Below are 26,876 nucleotides of genomic sequence, written 5' to 3' on the forward strand. Positions count from 1 at the left end.
TGGTCCTAATACCCTAACCTTTCATTTAAGAAGTGAGCCCGATGACTTTTTTAACATGATGTCATTTTGGGACACCCTACTCCGGATCGGTTCGTGACGTTATTTGTACCAGACCTAAGTAGATCAGATACACCGCGAAGGTTGGACAACAAGCAAGAGATAGCAGCAATGGAAGAAACATGAACGATTAACACAAAATAAAAAGAGCAAGAGCACAATCCCCAATGAAGTAGTACCTAACGGTGGTGTCATATGGATTGCGAGAGAGGTTTATGTTTAGTCGGTAGGCCTTACTACTACAAACCAATCCGACACAATTACGAGCCAGCAGGCAGCTGTGTCTGTTTAAGATTCCTTCTCGATAAAAGACATTTTCTCGATCTGTTGAGCTGAGTTGATTGGTACACAAGACTCAGCCCTCCAGGCCTAGGAAAAAATTCTGCAAAGTTTGATGGTCTTCTGTACCTTTCTTTTATAAGAAACGTAAAATAATCCAAACCATCCCCTTAAGAATTTTCTGCGCACGGGTCTGATCGATAGAATTCACAATTGCCGCAATAACGGTCTCAATACGCTTCCGAAATGCACGATGGGTTCTAAAAACGTAGTTCGGGTTTCATCAAGTTAGACCAGAATTATAGAGATTTTCCAATCTCGCACTATTCCTCCTGACTAATTTTCAATACCGTTCAACCCCACTTCCTGCTCAATTTAACTAGCAATCTATCTCATCCCAAAGGACTAAAGGCATAAACCTTCTTAGCCAAGTCACTTCCAACGATTTATTATATCCCCTTTAAACTGAAACGGTCGGTACGGTTGTCCTCGTTTCTTCCTCCTTTAAGATTCAAAGCAATTCGTTGATTAAATTATTTATTAAATGAATAATGTAATTGCCGTCTAATTTTAAAACATCTTTAAACCCAACTCTGCACAGTAGGCCTGGCTGCTTTTTATATTTGCGACTTACGGAAATATGCTTCAAATATTAATATTGAATAAAAAACACTACAGAAAACTGCAGTGTTTTCCAGGATGCTTTTCAATACTGGCTGTGTAAGGGTTAGAATAGAATAGAATAGAATAGTAACGACATTTGGTCGGTGTTAAGTCAGCCCAGATTAAGTGACAGTTTCTTGATTTCGAGAAAAACGAATTTAAAAGCTGAATCGCAGCATCCTTTACGGGAACCGGGGACAAGTCCGACACATTAAGCGCAATCATTTTTTCTAAAATTTCACGAAGCTCTAAAAATTGTATATTCTGTGCATAATCTCTGTTTAGATGGTTCCTAACAAGATAAATTTTTTTCGGTGTTTCAAAAAATTGGATTCATTAAAATTTTTTGGTTGTAACAAAATGTAGAAAAATGACATTTTATAAACGCTGCGGGTAAGACCGACACCCCAAAGGAGCAAGAGCGACACCCTTTTAGCTTTCTTTTTGTTAGATTTTTGACGTAGGACTACGTCTTTGTTTTCGATATGGAGGTGCACTTTGCAAATTCAACAAAATTGGTATGTAACGAATAGTAGTCCAATTTTAAACGCTTATAATTCAGCCATCTCACGGCAAATTTTCAAATTTTTTGCACATATCGATGAGAAATACTTCTAAGTATAGATTTCAATAGATAAACCCAAAGATTTTTAAGATCATGGCACTAAAAATTTAAATTATGTATAATATAGTCAAAATACCATGCTTTTACACACAGAAGACTGCGCTTCCCTAGTCTGGCACGACAGATTTATATACCTAACGCGCAACGCTTCTATGAATGACGTCATCATCGACTATTAAATGAACAGATTTGGTCGAACAAGCTCAGTTGCCTGTTGAACGGCAGGCAGAGCAGAGCACTGCGCTGCGTGCTTTCACAGCCAGTGTAGCGGACTGATAAGTGCAGTTCAACAGGCGACTGAGCTTGTCCGGTCGAACACCATACTTTCTCTTGTGTCGTGCTCGTTCCAAGCACACATTTCATGTACAATCTCGAATGCACTAATTCATATCATCACTAGCGTTGGCTCATTTTGCTTGGTGCGTATCCATTCGTATCCGGATACGATATACTGACATAGCTGTTTGATTCGAGCACTGTACACCATTCGCTTGGGTTTATTGTTTGAGGTGAATGTGTAGGTATATCCAAGTTGTTGTGGTCACATACGTGTATGATAGACATCTGAGTCTCTGAGATTTCGTTGCGCAAAGCGACAACTTTTTTTTTCTTTGTATTGTCATCCCCATCACAGGCTAAGGAGACGAAAACTTTCTTAGCGACAAATTAACGCGAATTGATGGAAAGCACAACGAAGGTAAATAATACGTTCCATCAATTTATTGATTCCACGAGACTCATTTCCACTCAACCTATCCCACTTTGATTCTCCTAATACATAGGTACTTCAAATCCCATTTATGAATCAATACACTGTTACTCAAAAAACCGTTGCAAAAAACGCATCTAAGTTCATATATAAAATTATCTTCGATTCTTGTATGTTTTGCTACGTTGTATGATCAATACCACTGCATTCGCCACATTTTCCTATTGTGATTGATCGGTGCGACACCGGTAGCTTGCTGTCGAGGATCGGTGCGACACCGATAGCTTAGTGTCAATTGAATGCATACGTCACGGCTTGATGCTAGCAGAAAGGGAGAAGAATGATCGCATGGTCGTTCTAGGCGAGGATTTGTGAAGAATTTTTTGCCGGCGTCGGCGGTAAAACATGATGATGAGTTATGTTCTACCATAGACCATGCGGTAGACTTGGGTGCAACGCCCAACTCCTACTCTGCAGAAGGCAAAGAATTCTTCACATTTCCTTTCGATCATGCCCATATGAGCCTGCCTAGTTCTAGTTTTCCGTTCTAAGTTTATAACTGATTCGCTCTAGAATACCTATCCGTCTTTCAATTTCATTGCTTTCGTTTCTCTTTGTCTCAAATTTGCCGAAAATAGCCAACAAAATCGATACAGGCAATTAAAACATAGTAACACTATTATTATAACAATCTCATTGAAAATGCCCAACTCTACTACCACAAAAAATAACTCTAATTAATCTCCCCGAATCTATACAAAATTAAATCACGCTCTCTAGTTATTCCTAGTTTTAAGATAGTTATAAAAATTGTCCCCTTAGTTAAAACTTATTTGCTTCAAAAATCTTCCTGCTAAAAATGTCAAACCATATTGCCATAAAAACGAAATGACCCTCCTAATCTTACGAAAATTATAATATAATATTATAATATTATAATAATTCTCCTTAGTTTAATTTAAAAAAAATCAATATGTAATCCCCTAGTTTTATGTAATTTGAAATGTAAAACAAATTAAGATTGGCACCTTTAAGCTAACGCTAACCTGCCTTATCAAATAAACAAATTGAATAAAAAAAACTATGTCTCAATATTGCTCGCAAATGGTGTTGATATTTTCTCTAGCACCAATTTTGAATAAAATGGACCCAGCATATCATTCGTATACAAACTGCACCACACAGTTTCTGTATTGGGATGAAATGGAGTCACACTGAATAGGCGGTTTAGTTTATTTAATAGCCCATACACCCAAAATAAACTCTATTTAAAGAGATGAATTTTTAGCATCGAATGGGGAAAAGTTTGCTTAACCGAAAGGTCAGTTTTGATTAAAAGTTCCAAAAATTAAAGAAAAACTGCAAATTTCCAAAAATTAAAGAAAAACTGCACGAATTAAAAAAATAAGTTGACATGTCAACTCAGTCATAAAAAAAATCGCGCCTTGAACAAAAATATAAAAACATCCTTTAAAACGATTATAAACTTGTGATATATATACCAAAATACCTGTAAAGAAAATCCAAACCTTAATATGTGCGTCATAGGAACAGTTCCTCTAAATATCAATTCCCACGTTATTAAACGAACTTGCTTTACTCAGAACTAGCGTTAAGCGGGTGAAGAAATGATAGAAAAAAATTGAAGCGTTTTAACCCCTAAAACGCTGCCATTCACATTCTTCTCCAGTCACTCCATTTATTTCATGAAGCGTAATTACATTTCCTTTTCGTCTCTTCTTATTTTATTTCCGGGCTACGTTTTTTAAGGTATCGTTAAGCATATCCATCCTGCTCTCGTTGACTGTGTTCTTCTTGCTCCTGGCGGAAATCATTCCACCGACGTCGCTAGTGGTGCCACTGCTGGGAAAATTCGTGCTGTTCACCATGATCCTCGATACATTCAGGTAAGCTGATTTTCTCCACAATTTCCTGTCCCTAAGTGGTCCCTATACCGTATAGTCACGAGCAGTCATACATATGTGCTCATATATAGTCATACACACAAATAATTAATTTTATTTCACACCCCAGTATTCGGAAGTATTTCATCACATGGTCTTATTTTCCGTTTTTGTAAAACGACTCCTAATAGACACTCCTAACTGAATGGTTCGAGTTGGAAGTCGATTGATGCAATTTAATTTTCTTTCTCGACTTCGGTAGTATATGCGTCACCGTGATAGTGCTCAACATTCACTTCCGTTCACCCCAGACTCACACGATGGCACCGTGGGTCCGTACGATATTCATCAACTACCTGCCAAAGCTGCTGGTGATGCGCCGCCCAATATACCAGCCGCTACACCATTTTAGGTGAGTTCGGTTCCGCATCAATAAGCTATAGTGCAAAATTCTTTTTCATTTTTAATGAAAAGTTCTAAATCTTAAATTACCATCACAATACATAGGTAACCAAATCAATAAAAAGTTGCAATTGAGTCTACATACAAAAATGAGGTCGAAAACCTAATACGTAATACTTTACTTTATCTGTAACTCTGCAGCCCAACAATAAACCCGAACTTATACGTACACGATTGTTCTATCCACAAACCTTATCTCCATCTTTCACATGATAAAATGCGTAGTTATTTGTTATCAAAACGCTGTGCTATTCCGACACCTCAATTGCAAATAATTCGTACATAAATCATACCATGAATACCATCATCATCGCATCATCGTGTCAATGATTACGTTCCGGTACCGCGCTCGGGGAAAACGAAAAACTTTGCCCTTTTCTATTTTCAAATCGATGATATGTACAGGCATCCATCTGTGACATAACGTCAATATGGTCGATTCGCAATTTGCACCTTTTCTACGAATTTCCATTTTCGGTTCATGATAAAAAATGGTTTTGAATCACGTTACAGTGCCGCTTCGCAAAGATTTATGTTGCGTTCATGCAATGGAATGGGCGACAACATCCCACCGCTGCCACCGACGATTGCTTTCGATCCTTCGGTGCTACTCGATCACCATCTGCTCGATTCCAGCGACAGGTAGGTCTACACGTCTACATATACCCCAAAACATGGAATGTCGTACAGAAGGATCCCATCGTACGTTCGTAGCAATGCATCCCTCGTTGCTTAGATGTTCTGATTATTGACTGCGTTGGTCGCTTACAATTTTCAAGTGTTGATTCGTTTTACCCGCTCCCGTACCTTCGAGGGATGTTCTAACCTAAAGCGTTGTTCGAAACGGACATAGTTTTAGTTGAAAACACCTCTGCCCTTTTGGAATGCGTTAGCCCAATTGCATCAAGAGTGTCTTTTTACTTTAGTTCATAATTACGAAGTTGTTGCTGAATTGTGTGCTTATAATTTAGTTTGAAGAAGTAATAAAGGATGTTAGGATCAAAATTTGGTCAATTAGAAACGTAAATTAATTTAATTATTGTTTTAATAAAAAACATATTTTAATAGCTACATTTGAATAAAATATAGGGAAATATTCAGCTAAGCTTCAGTTCATCGGTTTGGCGGGCCATTCGCTTAACTTCTGCCATCAGATTCTGTACATCCCGCCTCATCCACTTTACTCGCCTCTAAACGCCAGTTGCTTCTCCCTTCAAACAATTTTTTGTTAAGGATTCGGTTAGCGATGGCCCTGAGTGCGGAGCAATCGCATTGATTCAAGAAAGGCAGCATGCGTTTTTCAAAACACTCGTTCACATGAATTTTCTGGTTGATGGTCCTGGTTATAAAAAAAATTTTGCTTGTAAAGCTACAGGTCAAATAGCATCAAAATGTTGCATTTTGTGACGCATGGGGAAGAGGAGTAAGATAGAACGTGACATAACTTGGTTTAACTGAAAAAGAAAATAGAATCAATACGTTATTTATTATGGGGAGAGGGAGGATAAAGAGAATTTTGACAATTTGTGACATGGGAGGAGAGGGAAGCCAATTGTGGGCAATTTTTATGAATGGTCCCCATTCTATTTGGAAATCTGACTAGGCTAAATTGTTTGCTTTTATTGAGTTATTTCTTTGCTGGTAAGCGAGATATTTAGAAAGTCAATGCTCATAGTGTTTGTCCGTGTTGCAGAATCAATTCCCTCCCCCTGATTCCACAATTTCCGGGATCGCACAGAGGTGTAACTGGGGTCAAATCCTGGCCAAAATTATTTACTGCTGCTTTTACTATTATTATGCCCTAATATGAATAAAAATAGACAACAACTAATTTTTGTAACAATTTGGCATCTATCCATCTACCAGTGCAGAGGTCAATTTCCTACATCATTTCGAATACGAGTGATCTCGAGAAGATCTTTGTGAATACATTTGTTTTTCTAAATACATAAACAGATGATCAGTGGAAAAGGAGAGGGGAAGAGACGCCTGTGCACGTATTCATAGAGATACATTTTTCCAAACATAGTATTTGGCCCTACAGCACGGTGTACCTCAATTTAGTAAAAATTTCATTATTTTCAATTCGCTTGGATTTTGTGGATCGTACAAGTCCGAAAGAGTTCTTATGTTTTTTTGGATAGCTGGAATCTTGTTTTGTAATACTGCTTCAGCAACTTTTCCGGATCTCGTCGTTTAATATAACTTTTTTGTCATTCAAGTTTGGAATAAAATGTTTAAAAAACGTATTTTTAAAGTTGTTGCAATGCACAGCAACACTAATATTTTCAGTTAGTTTTAGGCTGAAGTTATACAAATTGTTGTGTTCAACTACGTTTGTAATAATATTGTCTTAATTAATACAGTCATCAACACTAGAAAGCAATATTGGTGGATATATAATAAAAACAACCCCTTAAAATATCACCATTCTGCATCCATGCAAAAATTCTTTAACAATTTTTGACCTGCTCCAATTTTTGCCACATTATATAGTAGGTTTTTAGATATGTAAAAAAATATAACGAAACAAAAAATCGAAAAAATTGTTCTAATTGCTCCCCTGTGGACCGGTTGTAAAATTTCCGCAAGTTTTCGGATAATTTAAAATCCTTATTATTCATTGATCATCGATTTGGTATAATTTGACCAGGGCCGGCGGCACACTTTTAGCCTGAGTGGGGGGTAGTAAGCAAATGGGGAGCGGTCGCAATACACATGCTTGCATACCTAAAAATGTTAAATGTTATTGATGATGGATTTTCAAAACTCGACCACCAACCGATTCAGACAATTGCCAATAAAACATGGTTGTCATCATTTTTTTCTGCGTTTTAATAGTACACAATTGAACAATCATGTCTTTCGAATCCATGTTGGAAGCAGCACGATGTCATGGAGTACCTTCATATACCACGAACTGGATACACGCAATGCTTAGCAACCGACATCTGTTTTCATTGTTAAGATAAGAAGACATAAGGAAACGAAGTGTCTGCCGATGTCCTCAAGGTGGGGTGCTGTCACCACTTCTATGGAACCTTGTCGCCGATGGCTTGTTGAAGAAACTTAATCAGCTTGGGTTTTCGGCTTATGGTTTCACCGATCATATAATGATCACCGGTATTTGCATCAATACACTTTTTGATGTGATGTAACAAGCCTTATGTATCCTTGAGCAATGGTGTCTTCATGTATTTCACGCAACGAAGGAAAACAACCGGAGCTCATCCGTTGCAGTTCTTTAACTCTGAAATTATTGTCGCACATCAGGTTAAGTACGTTGGGGTAATTCTTGACTCTAAACTTAATTGGACAGCTCACATTGATTGCAGAATCAAGAAAGCTTGCATGGCCTTCGGTTAATGTAGACGAGCTTTTGGAAAATCTTGGGGATTCAAACCCAAGTACATTCAGTTGATCTACACAACAACTGTTAGACCAATACTGGCAAACGGGTGTCTTGTTTGGTGGCAGAAGGGAGAAGTTTCAGAGGATGGTCTTGACGGCGATGACTGGTGCGTTCTCGATAAAACCTACTGCTGTTCTAGAGGTACTCTTGAACATAATACCACTATATGTGTTTCTGAAACAAGAAACACTTTCTTGTGAATTCTGTCTTAAAGTTACTTTGGAACAGTAACCCAATAGAACGTGCAACTAGCCACACAAGACTGTGGCCGCAAATGGTTACTTGGGATGAGTAGACACTCGCTCCCAGTTTTCCTTTTAAAACTTTCAATGTGAGAATTCTACCCCACAAGGAATGGCTGGATGAATCAACAACTTGAAGAATACGTAACTTGTTATACTGACGGTTCTTTGTTGGATGGCTGAGCCGGTGTTGGAGTCTATTGTCGTCAGAGAAGATTAAACCAGTCTTTTTCGCTCCAAACAAACATCTTCGCGATTCTGTGGAACGTACAATCGGCACTTCAACAGGGAATTTGCGGTAAAAGAATTTATTTTTGCTCTGACAGTCAGCCTGCCTTGAACGCACTTAGATCGACTGATTTGAGATCGAAATTAGTAACCGCATGTCGAACTCAAGTTAAATAATTTAGCATTTCAAATGCAATCTGCCATCAATGGGTACCCGGTCTGGTATTACTGGAAATGAATGGGCGGACGAATTGGCTGGAACAAGCACTGTTACTAGCTTCGTTGGTCCAGAACCAGTTCTACCACTTGCGGTAAGTTGGATAAAGCACAAGATTCGCTCTTGGGCTGCATCCGAATATGCCAACCATTGGCGTAGCTTGCAAACTTGCAATCAAACAAAGACTTTTCTGCCGGATGTGAGTCCGAAAATGTCAAAGAATTTGCTGCATTTTTTCCAGGGGCTCAGACTGGACATTGCAAGTTCATTGGCTACTATTCTGCGTGCTGAGTATTATTTGTTTGATTTTTGTGAATCCAATTACGGGACTTCATTTCATTTTATATGTAACTACCCTGCAGTTACATATGCGTATCCGTATTTTTGGTTCTCCATACATAGATTAACCTGTGTACAGATAGATGAAACTCAAGGATATGCTATTGTTCCTAACCTAGTACGGTAAAGAACTGTAGTTTAAGCCGTATTTGAATAACAATATCCCTTCGGGGGGTTTGTCGTTCTGATATCTCAATATCCCCTCACACACTGCATAAATAAAAATTCTTAATCCTTCCGGGAGTTATAAGTTTTATTCCTGCTATTGTAGCACCTGCAAATCATTCAGCACCCTTTCGTGGTGCAGAATGCTCTGTTTAAATTATTCTGCATCGTTATTTTCCATACCCCTAATCTTACTACTTTCCCAATCCTTCCCATCAGGGAAATAATGAAAAGACGTCATGTCAAGGCACAAATCTCCGATCAACATAGAGAACGTGCCATTTGAGCCAGTCGCTAATTACTGATTACTGATTCCTGACTCTGTTGACAGCATGAGTAAGATTATTGCTGCTGCGGCTGGTAGACAGGAATGATTACCCAAGGTTAGCGAGACGCCAAATTGTTCTGCCATATCTCATTTAAAGTGAACTTCGTTGTTCATAGGTCCATACGATGATTGCCCAACAAATAGCGAGATGCCGATAAGGTCCAAATCGTCTCAGAGATTTCAACGCGCATCAAAGATACAGTGAAGTAGCCAGCAATTTATCAACATACAAAACGATATTTGTGAAATTTCCTTAAAGCCACTTCTTTTGAATAAAAGTATCTGAAGACTAAAGACTAAAACTTTTCCACAGTCAATAAGAGAATTTTGACTCAAAAGCAATTTTTAAAAGGGTGTAAAAGTTTCTCAATGCAGCATTTTCGAAAAAAAATGTTCGATTACCGTATTTAATACAACAAAACTATCTTAGAACGAATTACAGGGAATGAATACTTATGTACGAAAAAAATATACACTACACCCAAAACACGACCCGTATGATTTACGTGCGAATAAGCATGATTCTAATGAGAATTTTGCATTGTAACTGGTATAATGCATATAAAGTGATATTGGCCCCGAACAAAAATGCATGAAATGGTGATTACGCCGTAGAAACATATACAAACCCACAATTACGAATGTATTCGTGAATTCAGCCATATCGGAGTATTAGTTTTAAAATGACATGCACTAATACACATGTAAAGAACATCTCCACTCGTATACATGTGCGCTCTAAAAATACTAATACACGCTCAAGGACCTCTTGCCATTTCGCCTTTCCATCGATTACTTGTTGCATCTTGCAGAGAGTAGCACACGGTAATCATCGAATTGATGGGGTGCGGGAGATGTTTCTGGGATGATATTATGATGAACTTTCGGCGTTCTCTCAACCCTCAATATGCCAGCGGTATAAGATTTCTAGCCGCTAGACAGTCTCATGCATTTTATTAATGATTGATGAATAATTAAGCGCACTATAGGCAGGAGAAACATACTCATATGGGATCATTGGGCCAACAAGTAAATTGAACTTTTGTTCGATAAAAGCCGTTCACTAATCATTTCTGCTATTACCCATTGCGACAGTATTTTTAAAAGTCAGGTGATATCGTATCAATTATTTGCGTCAAAAGCATTTAAGTGTAAGGCAGCATAAACTACAAGGGCAGTGATGAATCGGTTTTTCATTTTTATTCAGAAGGGGCAGTTATGCTCATTTTAATTGTTTGCATGTCATCTCGAACATGCGAATTCAGTACAAAGCATCGCCCTGGTCAACGATCATCAAAAATCAGCCTGAGCACAAATCATTTGCTTCCACTTTTCTCTGAAGCTTGGATTGAGAGCAGAGTAAAAAATAACCGAAGCTCTTTTTTGATGGCTGAAAATGAACCTGACTCGCGGTGAATAGAAAAAATCGTACAATATATTCATTTCACTAATAATCTAGGAAAATGTTTTCAAATGCCGGTAAAGCATATGAAACAACAATCATCATCGCTTACATTGTGACAAGGTCTACTTTGATGCGTTTGATTCGTTGCTGCACGGTGGCTTCGTGTAATAATCAGAGACGAATGAAAATCCACGGTTTGTTCGTTTGACGTTTTCAGCTGCGTCACTGAATATTGAATGCGGCTGAATATGATCAATTTTCATTCAATGAATTTGAATATTTTTAACTCTGATTGAGAGAGCGATAATTTTACTGCACAGAGCATTTGCTGCGCGAAAAAAACAAATTATTGTGTAATCGTGAACAGGTAAACTACACACGCGCTTACTGCCCGGATAGAATTTTACAATAGCATTTACCCTACAAACAATCATAAAACAATAAATATTATAGTTATTACTGTTTCAACATTGTTCGATGCCAAGTTCTCACAATAGATTTACAATAAAATTTCATGTAACAATAAATTTCACTGTTCAGCAAAAAACTGATACAGTGCATTCACATTAAATTTTACTGTTTTCAAGAAAAAATTGTATAGAGAAAAATTGATTTTTTTAATGTTAAGATACATAATCACCCACCTTTATCACTGTAAAAGTCCATTTTATATTGAAATTTACTGTAAGAACGTTAACGTTTATTGTTTTTGTATTGTAGCCTAACACTAAAACTTACTGTAAATTATTGTAAAATTACTGTACTGTCACAGTGAAAATCATTGTTTTGTTACTGTACATTTCTATTCGGGTGTGGTTGAAATGAGCTGATTGCAGACGAAAGATCATCACTGTGTTAGAAGACAGGAGTTCGTTCAAATACCAAAGAGGTGTCCATGTATAGAATACACCACGTTTCGGGGTAAAGACTTGGCAAGCAAAACCAACTAATACTTCTACACGCGAACAGACTATATTGTAGCATGTATTTTCAACCAACTTATTTCATAGCAGATTGAGTTGTGTCTGTATAATGCGGTAGGTAAATTTGGTCTATAATGCGAACAAGGCATGATTCGAATTCAAAATATGATCGAAAGGATGTACAGGTCGGACTCGATTATCCGGGGATTCGATTATCCGGGGATTCGATTATCCGTGATTCGATTATCCGGGGAAAATGATTCGATTATCCGGGTGTTTTGAAAAAAATCAAATTTCAACTATAATGTCTTATTATAGTGCTAATTCGATCATTGCAGTCAATAGAACATTTTTTCGGGCAATTTGGAGGTCTAGGGTTAACCTCCTCTCAAATTTTAACCTACCTCAAAAATAGCTTATATATGGGTTATTCCGCGCAAAGTGACCTAAAAAACAAAACTTGGAACCGACCTTCATGGATTGGAACCAGTTTTGAAGAAATTGTTCATTTAGAGCCAATATATAATAACCTAAATTGTTGTGTCGTTTAAACAGCCCCTCAGTCCATGGGAACACTTCTAACCGTTATGTGTCCGACGCGGTACCCGGATACTTTTTTAGGTTGAAAAATAATGAAATTCCAATGTTTTATCCGTAGCTGGAAATTGAAACTTTGTGACATCTTGGAACTTCACTAAGTCAAGTTTTTGGGGTAATAATGTTTTTGATGTAGTAAGAAAGCAGTGAGGAGGGGCTCCTGAATTTTTTACTACGTCACAGGCCGACGTGGATACCCGGGTACCCCCAAAACTGAAATGCCAATAGCTAAGGTAATTTCCAACCGATTTTGATGCTTTTGGGTGTTTTGGATTCAAGAACTCATCCACTTTTAGACTTGGTAAAAATGAATCGGGTTATTTCAACCGGTTCTCGGGAATCCGGATTTCCGGAAGCATGTTCCAGTGCTTGGATACTATTTGTGAATATCAATGGAATACTAGCAATATGGGTATCAAAATTCTTGGCATAGCATCAATAGACTGTATCTCATGGTATTGGAACCATTTGGTGATTTCACCACGGAACGGACATTCCGGAGCAGGTTCCCGTAGGGCCGTGAATGGCCATTCCATTCCAATTCCATTTTTCAAACTACCATAGGGTCCCGTAACAATAAATAATAGACTTCCGAGACAATTTGAAGTGTTTTGATACTCATTTTGCTAGGGCATTATTTAAATTTACAAATCATACCCTAGTACTGGAACATTACTCAGGAAAATCCGGATCACCAAGAACCAGATCCATTCATCCGGTTCAATGTTACAGAATCGAAAAGTGGACGAGTTCCTGAATCTATAACATCTAAAAGTGTCAAAATCGGTTAAAGGAAGCCATAGTTATGAGCATTTTAATTTGTGGGTACCCGGGTACCCTCGTTGGCCTGTTATAGGTGTTTTTTGTTGGACACATAACGGTTAATTTTAACAAATTGTTTAAAAAAATGTTTTTCTTCGGATTATATCTCTGGTACTGTTTGCACTAGAATCAATCAGCGAGATATTTTTTTTAAAGATTTGTGTAGGGATTCCAAAAAAATGAAAAGTTTTTAATGCCAATATTGCCAAATATGCAACTTTTTACACTAAAAGTACATTTTCCTCGTAATACATCGGTTACTGTAGGCCACATAAAACGTCATTATACCTACATTGCTCGGTCGGTTTCTGGCTATCTCTTGGGATAATGATGACATGCTTCTCAGGATTCTGTTTGGATACTTTTCAAGATTCTGATCGAAGTTTTCTTAGCATCCCAATGGAATCTATTTCAGAACTTCGATTCAATATTTATCCGTATTTCTACGGCTTTTTCTCTGAATTTTGATGTAGGATTCTAGAGAAAAGCTTCTTAAATGTCTAGTGGAATATTTCTCAAGATAGAATTCTGCTGAAGATTATGCTTTATTTCAGATACTGACAGAATCATGGTCCTATTATCATTGGAATTCGGTGTAATATTCTGATGAATATCCTGCTTTGAGTTCCAGTGGACTTTGACACAAACAATATTGCTCTTCTCCCATTATCCCCTTCAATAAGTGATTCCTGCTCAGAATTCCAATAGCATCTTTAACCCGTTCGTGCCCTTCTGGTTGATGAACAACCATGTTTCTATATGACTATAACGTTTGGTTTACACAACGTCAAGTAAGGCTAATAACTGCGACTAAGATCTTTCATTTGAGCACTAAAAGTTATAAATATTAACATTAGAACAGAAGTTATTACAATTAATCTGGTTGGGTTCCGCTGAAGCAGTGCTGCCAGGGATAGATTCTGTTAACGGCGAAAATGAAATTTTGGAATATTTTCTTAGCCTGGGAATATTATTGAAAACTGCTAAAACTTTCTAATTTAGATTGCCCTCAATTACCTTTTTCATGCAATTGGACTAGATCGGAAGGTAAATATTGAGCAGCAGCAAAAGAAGCACCTATCTTTCTTAAACCAGGTTTTTCGTGTTTCTTGACGCCAACAGTTTTAAGGAAAAATAGTTTTGGGACCCTATACGTGGTAGAAAAAAGTTGGTCAAGAAATGGTTAACGAGATTCTGAAAAGAGACCCGGCCGTCACTGGAGGTGATTTCAATTCTTGGGTAGCTCAAGCAAAGATGGATGATAGGCTATGTAAAGAGGGCGCCAGCAGTACTTCTCGCTGAGGCGCCCGGGAACCTGGTAGTCCTTCGCTAGTGACAAGTATGAGTGGTACAGTTTGCGAAGACTACACGCGTAGTTATTACCTGACAATCCAGCATATGTCAACTAAATGATGCTACAAGGACAAGGATATCTTTGTGGGTGCGCAACACGCACTCTTCTAATTAGAATGACTAGACATGTTAGCTGTGATATGTGACACTCCACGTAAATTAAACTGGAGCCAAGAAACAGACGACCCCCAGTTTACTTATTAAATTTATTTCTGGTATTCGAGTAATCGAATCAGTTACCTCGGAAAATCTAAGCCCTGGGTAATCGAGTTTGACTTGTATTGCAAAAGACATACCTTATTAAAAAGTTTATCTTCGAATTCTTGTACAAATAGCTATAAGCAACTGATACATATCGTTAACTCGTTACCAATATGAATAATAAATGAAAACCAACTGAAAATACAAATCACACCCTGAAAGTCTGAAAAATCGACTAGGGCCAAAATAGGTACATTTATATTTACCATAATAGGAAAATTTGTCCTAGTCATTTTATTTCCAATTTCTCCACGAATGAAGCTTAAATTCATGAAAAAACGCAAAAAAAATTGATTCGATTATCCGGGTGATTCGATTATCCGGGGTGAGATTTTTTTCAAATCCCCGGATAATCGAGTCCGACCTGTAATGCTTTTTTGACATTTTTATATTTTGTCAACAAAAATCAATCCAAATAGAAATGGAATTTTTTCAATGTGATTGCATGGTGGAGGACTTATCAGTAAAAAAGTTTTGCTAACAATAACTTTATACGTGTTTTTAAATGTCATACTAATTGACATACAAAACTGTAATTTTATTGCAGATTATAATTCTAGATTTTCGAAAATTTCGGATTTGTTTATTATCAATATTTCCAGATTATCTGAACTATTTGCACAAATTGTTTAATTTTACTATCACATATGAAAAATTGTTTACGCTGGGACACAAATTGTAATGCAGCATTTGGGGTAGAACGAACAAAATGTATGCTTAGTGGATTATAACTAAACAATGTTTTGTTCAATTTTAAGTGTAATTCATTGATAAAGAAATAGAAGTGGAATATATTTCATGAAACCAATTTTTGGATTCGTGATGCTTTCAAAAGCACGAATAATGTAGATAGTTGAAACAAAATGTATACAATCCATCATAGATAATGGCCAAATGCTTAAATTTTCCCTTTTTTGCACAAACCTTGTAAATTTAAGCTAACGTCACTTTTGCAAAAACAAATAGCGATTTCATTTCACTGTTTTATGCAATTCTGACGCACGATACAAACCAATAGTGCCGGCTTCCTTTTAAACGGACGAAATTTTATGTAAATATTCCTCTCACGCGGCACATCAAGATACACCAGCTCGGTTTTCTACGAACAATGCTATCACATGTAAAGTTTTCTGTCATGCGTCATGTAATCATTTCTGTCATGCGACATATCAAATAGAGTAATTTCGGGAGAGATGCCGCGTCAGGAGAGAGGCCGTACGCTCTATATCTCGTATATGGGGTCACTTTTATACTGTAATATGATATTGTGAGTTTATCTTTCGAAGAATTATAACTCTAGAGATGTAAAATAATCCTTTTTAATTACTTTCGAAAATTTTATTAATGATTTTGTGCGTTCAGTTGCATCACGGAGTGCCGAAAATTTTTTAGCACCACATTAAAATTTCATTTTTTTTAAATTTTTCGATTTTTTTGGTAAATCATGTATCGGTTGAATAGCTGGGACCTTTTAGAAGGCATTCTGGTCATGAGCACGATCATCCATAATTTTAAAGAAAAATGGCGTCGTGCGGCATCTCTCCCCTACAATTTGGAGAGATGCCGCACTCAATGGAAGATGATGCTTAGCTAAAATGCATTTTTTCACCCCGGAATGTCATTAAATGATCATTTGCGTCAGGTATAGGTTCTTAATCAGGTATATCCACAAACTAACGGACCTAACACAGTGACATATAGGATTATGAGTCTATTTATCTATATATTTAAATGGGCGACATGTATCTAAGTATTAGTTACTTCGGTTTATTCTTTAAAGTTTCAGGCACTAATTTTCGTGAACGCATTGATTTGTAGTGATGTCAATATTGAGATAAAAGCGAAAATTTGAACGAATTGATGCTTTTTCAAAATGAATCTCTCAAGAACAAACCTAAGTTGTATAAATTCATTGGGAGAAACAGCCAAACAGTGCTTTTAAGGAACTGCTACTAACACATAGAATTTGTATATCGTACAAGCATATAGATAAATAGTGCACTGAATTAAGTTACTCCAACTTAACCGTTACACAAGGTTGAGAAAGAAAAATATTTTTAAAATATTGAATAAAAAAATATTCTGGAAATGATAGTACCCCCTTAAGAAAAGTGAAGGTGCTAGCCGATTTATAAGTGCAATCAAACTTCATGAAACTCAGCTGAAGATACTGAATCACAAAACATCAATGAGAGCCAAAAAATACTTTTGTTCACTATTTTTCAATTTGTGACCACGGTGCGGCGTCTCACCCGCACATGCGGCATCTCTCCCGCAATGACCTTTTTTTGTAAAATGTTCATGGAAATTTGGTGATTTTTTTTTCATTACAAAAACCATTTCACAGTATTTTAGAAACTTGTCGCAATTGGTAAAAATGATTTCATCAATTATTGAATGGTTTACTTTGATACAGGATCGATTTTTAAAAATGTGCGGCATCTCTCCCCAAATTACCCTACACACCTAGAAAAAATAGTGTAAATTTACGTCTCCTGACCCTGACATATACGAGCATCAAAAATGACTTAGTTTTACGTTTGATTTTAATTTTACATGACGTTTAATTTCGTAAATCATGTAATTTTACTCCACATACAGCGTTTGTTCTGAATGGTAGGAAGTGTAATTTTATTTCATCGCGCATGTAAAGTATATGTTTCATGTAAAATAAAATGGAACACGGTAATGTTCCGTCATTTCGTAAATTACGGTTTGTTTAATTGTGTCATGTTTGCAATTACGTCAACGATAAAATTCAGATTTTTTTGGTGTGTAATATCAACCCTATAATTTATGGAAAATGCAAATTCAATGTCAAATAGGGACACTTTATTAACAATTCTGGAATATGGAAGTTCGGACCAAACAATTCTAGTATTTTTTGGTTGTTTACCAAATTTTCCTCCTTAGGGTAAAGTATAGCACAATTCTAGTAATTATTTCTGTCATGCGGCACATCAAATTCTGTGAGCTGTGAAAAATACACTCAGGTTTTTTTACGCGGGGGATACAGGCCGCGTAAATGAAAACCGCGTAAATTTCAAAATCCGCGTAAATGAAAACCGCGTAAATTTCAAAATCCGCGTTAATGAAAACCGCGTAAATTTCAAAATCCGCGTAAATGAAAACCGCATAAATTTCAAAATCCGCGTAAATGAAAACCGCGTAAATTTCAAAATGCGCATAAATGAAGACCACTTAAATTTAAAAATCCGAGATAAAGGGAACCTCGTTGATGAATACCGCGTAAATTCCAAAATCCGCGTAAATGAAAACCGCGTAAATTTCAAAAACCGCGTAAATGAAAACCGCGTAAATTTCAAAATCCGCGTAAATTTCAAAATCCGCGTAAATGAAAACCGCGTAAATTTCAAAATCCGCGTAAAAAACCGCGTAAAAAAATACCGCGCAAAAAACCGCGTAAAAAAACTTGAGTGTACAATCATATTGGAAGACATTTGAATACAATGTTCCACTTAACGACATGTCCTGGTAAATCCGGTTTCCCACATCTTTGGTAATTTTTAATGAATATTCCTGTTACACGGCACATCAAAATACATCATATCGATGGTCTATAAACTATTCAAGCACATTTGAGGTCTTCCTAGTATACGGTTATTCTTGAGTTGATCGCAATCTGCCCCATGTGATCTGATTGCATTTTTAGTAGATCGAGCGTGTCGAATAACAGGTGCATTTAGGTACCTAAATCGATCAGTTTTTCTACATTTTTTCGAATAATTTTCTTCAAATCCGGTAGGTGTAACTGTTTGCATTTTTAAAACAAGTACTGGTACACATACATTGAAAACGTCCAAATTGTTTGGTAATTTATTTAGTTTTACTATAAAAATAAAAATAAATTTGTTGTAAATTTTCATTCGTTGTTTTCGGGGTAACTTTCATCAGCAAAATATGTGTATCGAAATAAGAAGTAACGCTCCAAATGTTGTGTATTGCATATTTGCAGGCGATTTTTTGACCCGTCTCGTAAGAAAACAAAATTGCCTGGAAGGATACGGCCAACTTATATCGAACTATTTCAAGAAAATTGTCGAAAAAAAATATTTGGCAAAAAAAATCTCGGATTTTTTAAATAAAATGTTGGACAAAAATATTTACGTCTCTAAAAAGTGATCAGTTCAGTTGAAGGTGGATGATTTCGTTAATATACAAGGAATTGTTTGAACAGATTGAAACGATGCATGAAAGTTGTATCATTTTCAATTTGTATTTGTGTTTATAAAAGGTACATTAAATGACGAAATTTTCGTTGCCGGTAGATGTTGAACATGTTTAGAATATGGTTTGTATTTTGTTTCGATAATTTTGTTAGAGGGAATCATCTTATCGCACTTTACTAAAAAAAATTCATTTAATAAAAGTTACCCCGGTGATCAAAATATCCCGTTTTACGGTACAAACGTTTCACAGGTGGCCTGTGTTAAGCCAAAGAGATCCAAGCGCCAGTTTGAGATACATGCTCTGAAAATACTATCGCATCCAACATAATGTTTCACAACCCCGAAGTGAAAGGATTGTTTTTCAAGTGAATTGGCATATTATCGCAAACAATTTCTGATTGTTTTATTGCACGTGAGGAATTGTGTTTTGTTCGCAGTAAAAAGAAATAAGGTCGATAAAGCAGTCGTCGACCAAACGATACCCTGACAGTGTGGTGCTGGCAGGGCGGTTATAACAACTAAATTGCAGGCGAATCGTTGTTCGGCATTAGTAGCTAAATTGCTGGTAGACGTCAGCCAAATCATCAGCAAAGGTCGGTACGGATTGTGAGAATTACCCCACTGTGAGAGAAAGGCTATGCATTTGCTGTGAAAATCGATTTTCGAATCTTGGTCCGGAAAGCCGAACTACGTATACCTACTTGTTTGGTGCATTGACGTACTGCACTTATCAGTTTTCTGTGCCTCAGTGTTTTTATTTGTGTGAAATACTTATCTTACTTCCGTTAAAATCGAAGATAATTTCTCCCCGAAGTTGTCTCCTGTACGGTGTTGTATTTGTTTTGCAAAATTGTCACGAGAAATTGAGGATTTTGTGCAATAATTTTGCTCAATTTGCGACATTGTTTACATTGCCGTGACTAGTGTGTAGTGCCCCACAAAAAATGTACGCGCTCGTTTCGCCACCTGCACGCGAACAGCGGAAAGTGTTCCCCACATTCCAATTTGGCGCATAGCGAGACGAGATCGAAAAAGCAGGACATAGGGAGGGTTGAAAGCAACCATAAGTATGAGTTGCAAGTCATGCGATTCTCCCGTTAATGGGATTGAGAGAATTGCATGCCGAGGCCGTTGCGGATCGGTTTTCCACCGTACTTGTATTCCTGGTATGCAGCGATCTGCACTAGACTTAATGTCTAGCTTCAATAAGAATCTGTACTGGCTGTGTGATGATTGTGTTTGCTGTTTCAACACATGGGTGCATCAATCCGATTCCGCTGCTCCTATCGTGGACACAAACAAGTTATGTGAGGTAGTAGACAATCTAAACGCGGTCGTCTCAAATCTCTCGAGCCGCATTGAGACTCACTTTCCGGCTAATTCTGGCTCTTTAGGTCAAAGGGGGCTGTTTGGGAAGCGACTTCCGGGAGACCTGCCCACTCCAAAACGAAGTCGTGAGAATAATGCAAAAAGCCGCTGTCTGTGGTACTAGAGCCATTCAGCGTGCAATCAGAACAGTTTCTGATGAACGGGATCAGTTCTGAGTCTATCTAAATCGCCTCGACCCGAGCCATACTGTGGAGGAGATTGCATGCTTTCCAGTCAGGTGTTCGGTACTGGATACGAAGTGTTTCGTTGCGGCCGGAGCCATAGCAATAGCCGAAAATCCACCGGAGGCGGCGTATTAGTAGCAGTTAATACCAGTTTGAAGGCAAAAATTGTCGAGAATATTTCTTGGGCTTGCCTAGAGTAGGTTTGAACGATTATCGAGCTTGGCGACCGTAAGTTGTACTTGTGTGCGTTGTATGTTCCACCCAACCGCGCTCGTGATATCGAATATGTTGAAGCACACTGCAGCTCACACTTTACTATTCTCGAAGACGCGAACGCCGTTGATGAGATCATGGTACTAGAAGATTTTAACCTTCCTAGCATTTCATGGAAGTCTTCCCGCAACGGATTCCTTTATCCGGATTCGGACCAATCCGTACTCCACCCAGGTGCAGTGAGGCTAGTTGACAGCTATAGCTCAGCTACGTTACTACAAATCAATTCTATTGCCAATGAAAATAGCCGCCATATCGATCTTTGTGTTGCCAGCGATCAGGTTTCCGCCACATCAATTGTGATGGCGCCCTCTCCTCTAGTAAAACCAGTGATGCATCATCCTCCATTGATCGCTACGATTGATAACACTGTGGTGCATGATTTCGATATTTCACCACTTTCTGTCACCTACGATTTTAAATTATAAGGGTTTAATCACAGAGAACAGACGTCCATCTTCAGCATTCAACTTGTGTAAAATCTTTAACGGTTTCGAAGGTAGTTTGGATATCTAAACCAGGTGCGCTACTGTCGTCATGTTTTTTTTGTGGCTGAGTGCGACAGAATTGACAGCGGTTATTCCTCTACCCAGTCAAACTAGTCCGGAACCGATTCGGACTCCCAGCATAAATTCCAGCTCAAATGCGTCAACCGATAGAGTCGGAATCGGTTGTTTTCTTTGAGCTAGATTCCATGCTGAATCCATCCAGGATTTCGAACCTGTTCCGGAATCGATTTGACGGATAGTTGGGATAGGTTGGTGTGGCGGCGCTAGTGTTTTTCGTATATTAATTCAAATGTTTACACACGTTTTTTAAATATTTTTGTTCGATCATGGATGTCTGTTCTCTGTGGTTTAATTAATTGCAGAAATTTATTAATTCTGTCAACACTGCAAATGTAGCCCTACATCTACGTTTGAATCCTAAATATCTCAATTTATGTTCATCACAAAGACTTAGTGTCTTCGATAGAGTTTTCCAGAATGATTTTCTAAATCACGTGAACTTAGTTGAGAAGTCAAAAAATCAACTCGATTCACCTAACAGTGTGATAGAGTCACTCTGATATCATTTATCAAATTTGTATTGCTTTTGCCCAATCAATATTACCCGAATAGTTCGATCTCACTGTTAGGTGAATTAAATCGGTTTTTTGACTTCCTAACAACTAATTTCCTAATTCAGAAAATAATTCAAATCTCTGCGATGAACACGTTCTGAGATAATTAGAATTTAAACGTAGCTGTTGATGGTACATTAGCATTGCTGACATAATTAACATTAACATTAACAAATTCCTGCGATTAATTTAACCCTTTTACTTTAAAATCGTTATAACATTTTTATAAAAAATCGTAGCAAGTTACAGTTTACAGCAAAGATTGTTAAGCTTTATTGCATCGGTTTTTCAATTTCAGTAAAATAACGATCTGTATGAGTGGAGAAAAATAAAAGTGCATTTTCCCATACTAATAATTGCCATACCAACTTTGAACGCAATTCGCAGATCCGAACCAATCGATCCCATAATTTGCACATTCATTTGGCACCACAAAAAGAACTCAAAAAGTGCTGCGCTCGCTAATTAGGATATTTTTTAAAAAATTCAATACAACCTCGAGCCAGTCTAGTACACATATGCAGGGAAACTTCACCGGTACCAAACACTATCTATCGATAAAATGGTTATAAAAAGGAAGAATTATTCTAGTATATTAGGTTTGGCAATTCGTAATCAGTTTCTCAAAATATCAGAATACTCTTCGTTATTATTTAATGTGTTCGTTGTGCAATATGAATGTCTTTCGATGTTGATTGTTCCTCCAACTGTGGCTCGCCACAAAATGTGTTGAATCTTTTCCAGCATCTACCATAATTCCCTACCCCGTCTATGTAATCAATGTTTCCAAACCCAAATAGCCAAACACGCTGCCCATCACCAATGGTTTGCATGATCCACGCAGCAATATCCACAATGCTATCATTTTACTGTTTGCTGTGTCTTTTACAATTCGCAGAATTTCGAATCTAATTGTGGTAATTACTTTTCCGTTTTCAGCATAAACACTTGTCGATTGCACGGTAGCCCAACGCACCATCATGGTGGAGGACATCATCACCACTATCATCACGGGATGCATGGGATCAATCTAATGGATGATTTAACACTGCCCTATCAAGATCACAACCATCACAACTCCCCGATGTCGCCGATCAACCTGAATCTCCTGTCATCGGTCAGCACGGCGGTACCCATCCCGCATCAGACGACGACGTCCGGTGGTCTATCCAGTGCCGGTGCCGCCCTTCTAGATCCCCATAGCACCTTCCAGACAAACCTAGCAGGTGGTGTCGGCGCTGGCGCTGGCGGGACGAGCAAAACTAGCACAAATGTGATAATAAACACTGCAACTAACACTACTACTAGAAGTAATCTAAGCTGTTGTAATAATCTTTTCCTCAACGATGGACGAACTGGTTTAGATAGTAGCGTTCAATTAACGAACAATAACAGCGTGGGTGGAGGCGCCGTTCACTCGTCGACCGCCGTGCCAAGTGTGCCGATTATCAATACCACAGATAGTGGACTCGGTGGAAGTGGTGGAGGCGGCAAGGACAAATCGACGCGACATCGATGGCTGACATGCCCAGAGCTTCATAAGGCAATGGACGGTGTCACGTACATCGCTGATCATACGCGGAAGGAGGAGGAAAGCACACGGGTAAGTGTATGCACCACATACATGATTGTCCCATATTCTGCGGAATTGTATACTTGTTGGTAATGTTAATTTTGATTCCAAAGATAGACACAAGTGTTGCATAGCTAGTGCTGTATTCACTAATCACTTGAGGAGCTGTTTATGTTTCGAAACCGTTGTTTGTTATTAACATGTGCAAATTCAAGAGCATTAAGTTCATTTATTTATCTATGTATGTATTTTGCGACACGTCTGCTGTAACGATTTTCGATGATTTGTTAATTGGCTCTGATAAATTGGCTAATTAATTGGCTCAAATAAAAGGTTTGGATGCTTTTGACGTCATTTAATCCAATCGTTTTAGTTGATTTGAAATAATGCCGATTAGGAATCCATTGGTCAAAGGTAGGTTGGCGTTGAAAGGGTGCTTGCAATTTCTCCCCCACTTCAAAGCTACTCAGACCCGAGTTATTTTTTCCAAACAGGCCTGCCCAACATTTTACTTATGAGGAGCTTTATTCGCATTATTTTTTCCGTAACGTGCGAAAAAGCTAGTAAAACTAAATTCAAATGTTACAATGCTTTTGTAGTACTTATTTCACGAGAACCAAATTTCAAAAATAAAATATTCAATGAGTGAAAAATTAATGTAATTGGATGTGTTTCTTTTTCTTCAAAAATATAGTTTGCATTTATTTCTATTAAATATATTTCCCCTCTCTGATCTATAATAGGATGGTTTAGAAATTTGTTTCGTTTCACTAGTAAAACAAAATGTACTCTGGAAAAAAAATTTCAAAAGCAAGCCTTTTGTCACTTTAATCTCGTCATGCCCATGTTTTCAATTATTGTTTTTTTTTTATCTGAGCATTTTTTTTGTACTAAGAAAAAAGCCCCTTTGAGTGAAATATGTTTTTTAAATCATTACTCAACAGCAAAACATACTAAACATTTCAAAATAAATATTTACAAAAAAATTTTAAATTATTTTGGAACACTCGGTTAAACCACAGATAACAGACGTTTAGGCTCGATTTTAATCGTGTGTAAATACCCGCTACTGAAATTACGAATAAATTAGACGTCTGAAACACGTTTGACAAACGTTTGTAGATGTCGCAGTGATCGATACAATGCAGTTAGAGTGCAGCTGTCAAACACGTGTAGCAAATAGTTGCGCAGATGGCAATAGTGAAACACGGATTTCCAACGTTTATCAATTTGAAAGTTTACACCGGTTTTTGAAGAAATTTTGTTCTAGCCTAAACGTCTGTTATCTGTGGTTAAACTGTATACCATAACAGAGCCAAACTTCATTCTTTATATGCTTGATTGCAAGGCATTAGAGAATCGCACCGGGTCCGAGGACTTACATTACTGACAGGCCCTCTTAAATAAATGCTTGTTTGAATCTTGTTTAGAGAAATTGTGTTTGTATATTCAAATATTCAAATCAAACCAGTTAGTTAGTTCGCTTTAAGGCATTAATTGGCAAAGCAATAATAGTTGTATTATGCTAGTAAATAGTGCTTTATTAGTGTCAATTAACGGGGTCACATCGGTTGTCAGATAAGGAATTGCGAAGTTCCACAGCTTCTTGTCCCGTACACTCTCAGGAATGACCACCTTAGTAGCTCACAATGCGAAACGATGTCTCTAGCAACATCTCATACACTCTCCGAATATTGTCTACGTGTAGTTCAAACAGTTTTTGTACAAAACTAATTGAATCATTGAAGGCAATTTTTTGCCATATTCTGATTCGAAAGGAAAGGTCGACGCTTAAATTACTGTCCTGGCCTTCTATGGATCTGCTGTGCCGTTTTTCGTAAGGCTTGGTTGTCTGATACTTCTTTAACTTCTTGATCATATGAGATACTGCTATTTGAACGATTTCAGGATATTTGCCGACCCATCGATGAGAGGTGTTTGAATTTTCGGAGTAAGCTAATTTTTTTCTTGCACGCTCTAACCACATGACAGATTCGGTCGAGTTCTTAAGATGCAAAAATTATACCACAGACTAACAGACATAACACTCAAAAACAAAGCTTCGCTCGCTTTAACGGTCATTTTAAATATATTTGTAGTTGGGACTGTGGCCACATGTGAAATTATGGCGCCACTGACATATGAATAAGCATATGGGGGATAGACCACTAGTGAAAAATTGTTTCCAAACCTGAGGGGTAACCCACCAGTAAATGAGTGATTGGGACTGTGAATAAAAGGTGGAGCTAGTGTTCTGGGAAACTTGTCGGATCGATGTTTTTTGAGGGAATCCCCTCATAGTGTTATGTCTGTTAGTCTGTGATTATACTAAGAAGAACCTTAGGTAAAAGATTTGGCTGTTTTTAACCCTCCGGCACTCGCGCCGTAGTATTTTGTGAACAACATCCTTCAGAAACTCTAGAGAAATCTTCTTTCAGCACCAGCGGCTGCTCATACGCGCGAGCGCCGGAGGATTAACAACAAACTAAAATTTAGCAACAATTTAGTGGGATAATTTTTGGAATTACTCTAATAAAATCATAAAATAATGAATTGAGAAAATTCATGACAGTGAAATCATGGATCTAATTTTGCTCCGTAAATTACTTTCCGATTCATAGTATGCTGATCACGATCTGATATTCATGCTCATGAAATAGTTCTCAAAACTTTAAGATACCACCGGTCGATTCCACGTTCATTATATAGGTTATGAATCATTCCACGTCAGATTTACCAGTGCCGTCTTAAGACCATTCCGGGCCCCTGTGCACTATTAAACGAAGGGGCACCTGTAATTGAACAGACGTAAACAGATTAAGAGTAACATGCGATGAATATGATCTTCATATTATAGGGATGAAATCAGAATATCGTATGTTACTTCAAAGCAGCCCGGGGACAACTTGACAGCTCCCATATATTGAATTCATAAGCAAATTTTGTGGTGATTTGGTGATGTCATGGCGGCTCGAATGGAGCAAAATTTGAAAAAGGCGCATCCCATTTACTATTTTCCATATTTAAAAAATAAACAATTTAAGCATTTATTCCATCATCAAATTTATTTCGCTGTTCACATTAGAAACTGTCCTTACTTAAACAGAAACATAGATTCCATTTGGAATTTAAAAAAATCCAAAAGAAAATAAATCGATTTTCAGAAATACAAA

The 26,876-nt window shown here is 37.5% G+C and overlaps 1 protein-coding gene across 4 annotated transcripts in view; it reads left to right on the plus strand.

Moving 5' to 3' along the window:
* The window catches only part of LOC131696358 (acetylcholine receptor subunit alpha-like), a 701,515-nt gene that overhangs the window by 642,444 nt on the left and 32,195 nt on the right, over window positions 1–26,876 (plus strand). For 3 of the 4 annotated variants that reach the window (XM_058984909.1, XM_058984905.1, XM_058984913.1), the window contains 4 exons: window positions 4,104–4,240; window positions 4,500–4,649; window positions 5,213–5,341; window positions 23,070–23,733. In XM_058984909.1, the coding sequence (XP_058840892.1) occupies window positions 4,104–4,240; window positions 4,500–4,649; window positions 5,213–5,341; window positions 23,070–23,733 (1,080 nt within the window). The remainder of the gene's footprint in view (window positions 1–4,103; window positions 4,241–4,499; window positions 4,650–5,212; window positions 5,342–23,069; window positions 23,734–26,876) is intronic. The other variant, XM_058984917.1, reaches the window with a different exon arrangement.

This window comes from Topomyia yanbarensis, chromosome 1 (assembly GCF_030247195.1).
Source record: "Topomyia yanbarensis strain Yona2022 chromosome 1, ASM3024719v1, whole genome shotgun sequence".
Classification (NCBI taxonomy): domain Eukaryota; kingdom Metazoa; phylum Arthropoda; class Insecta; order Diptera; family Culicidae; genus Topomyia; species Topomyia yanbarensis.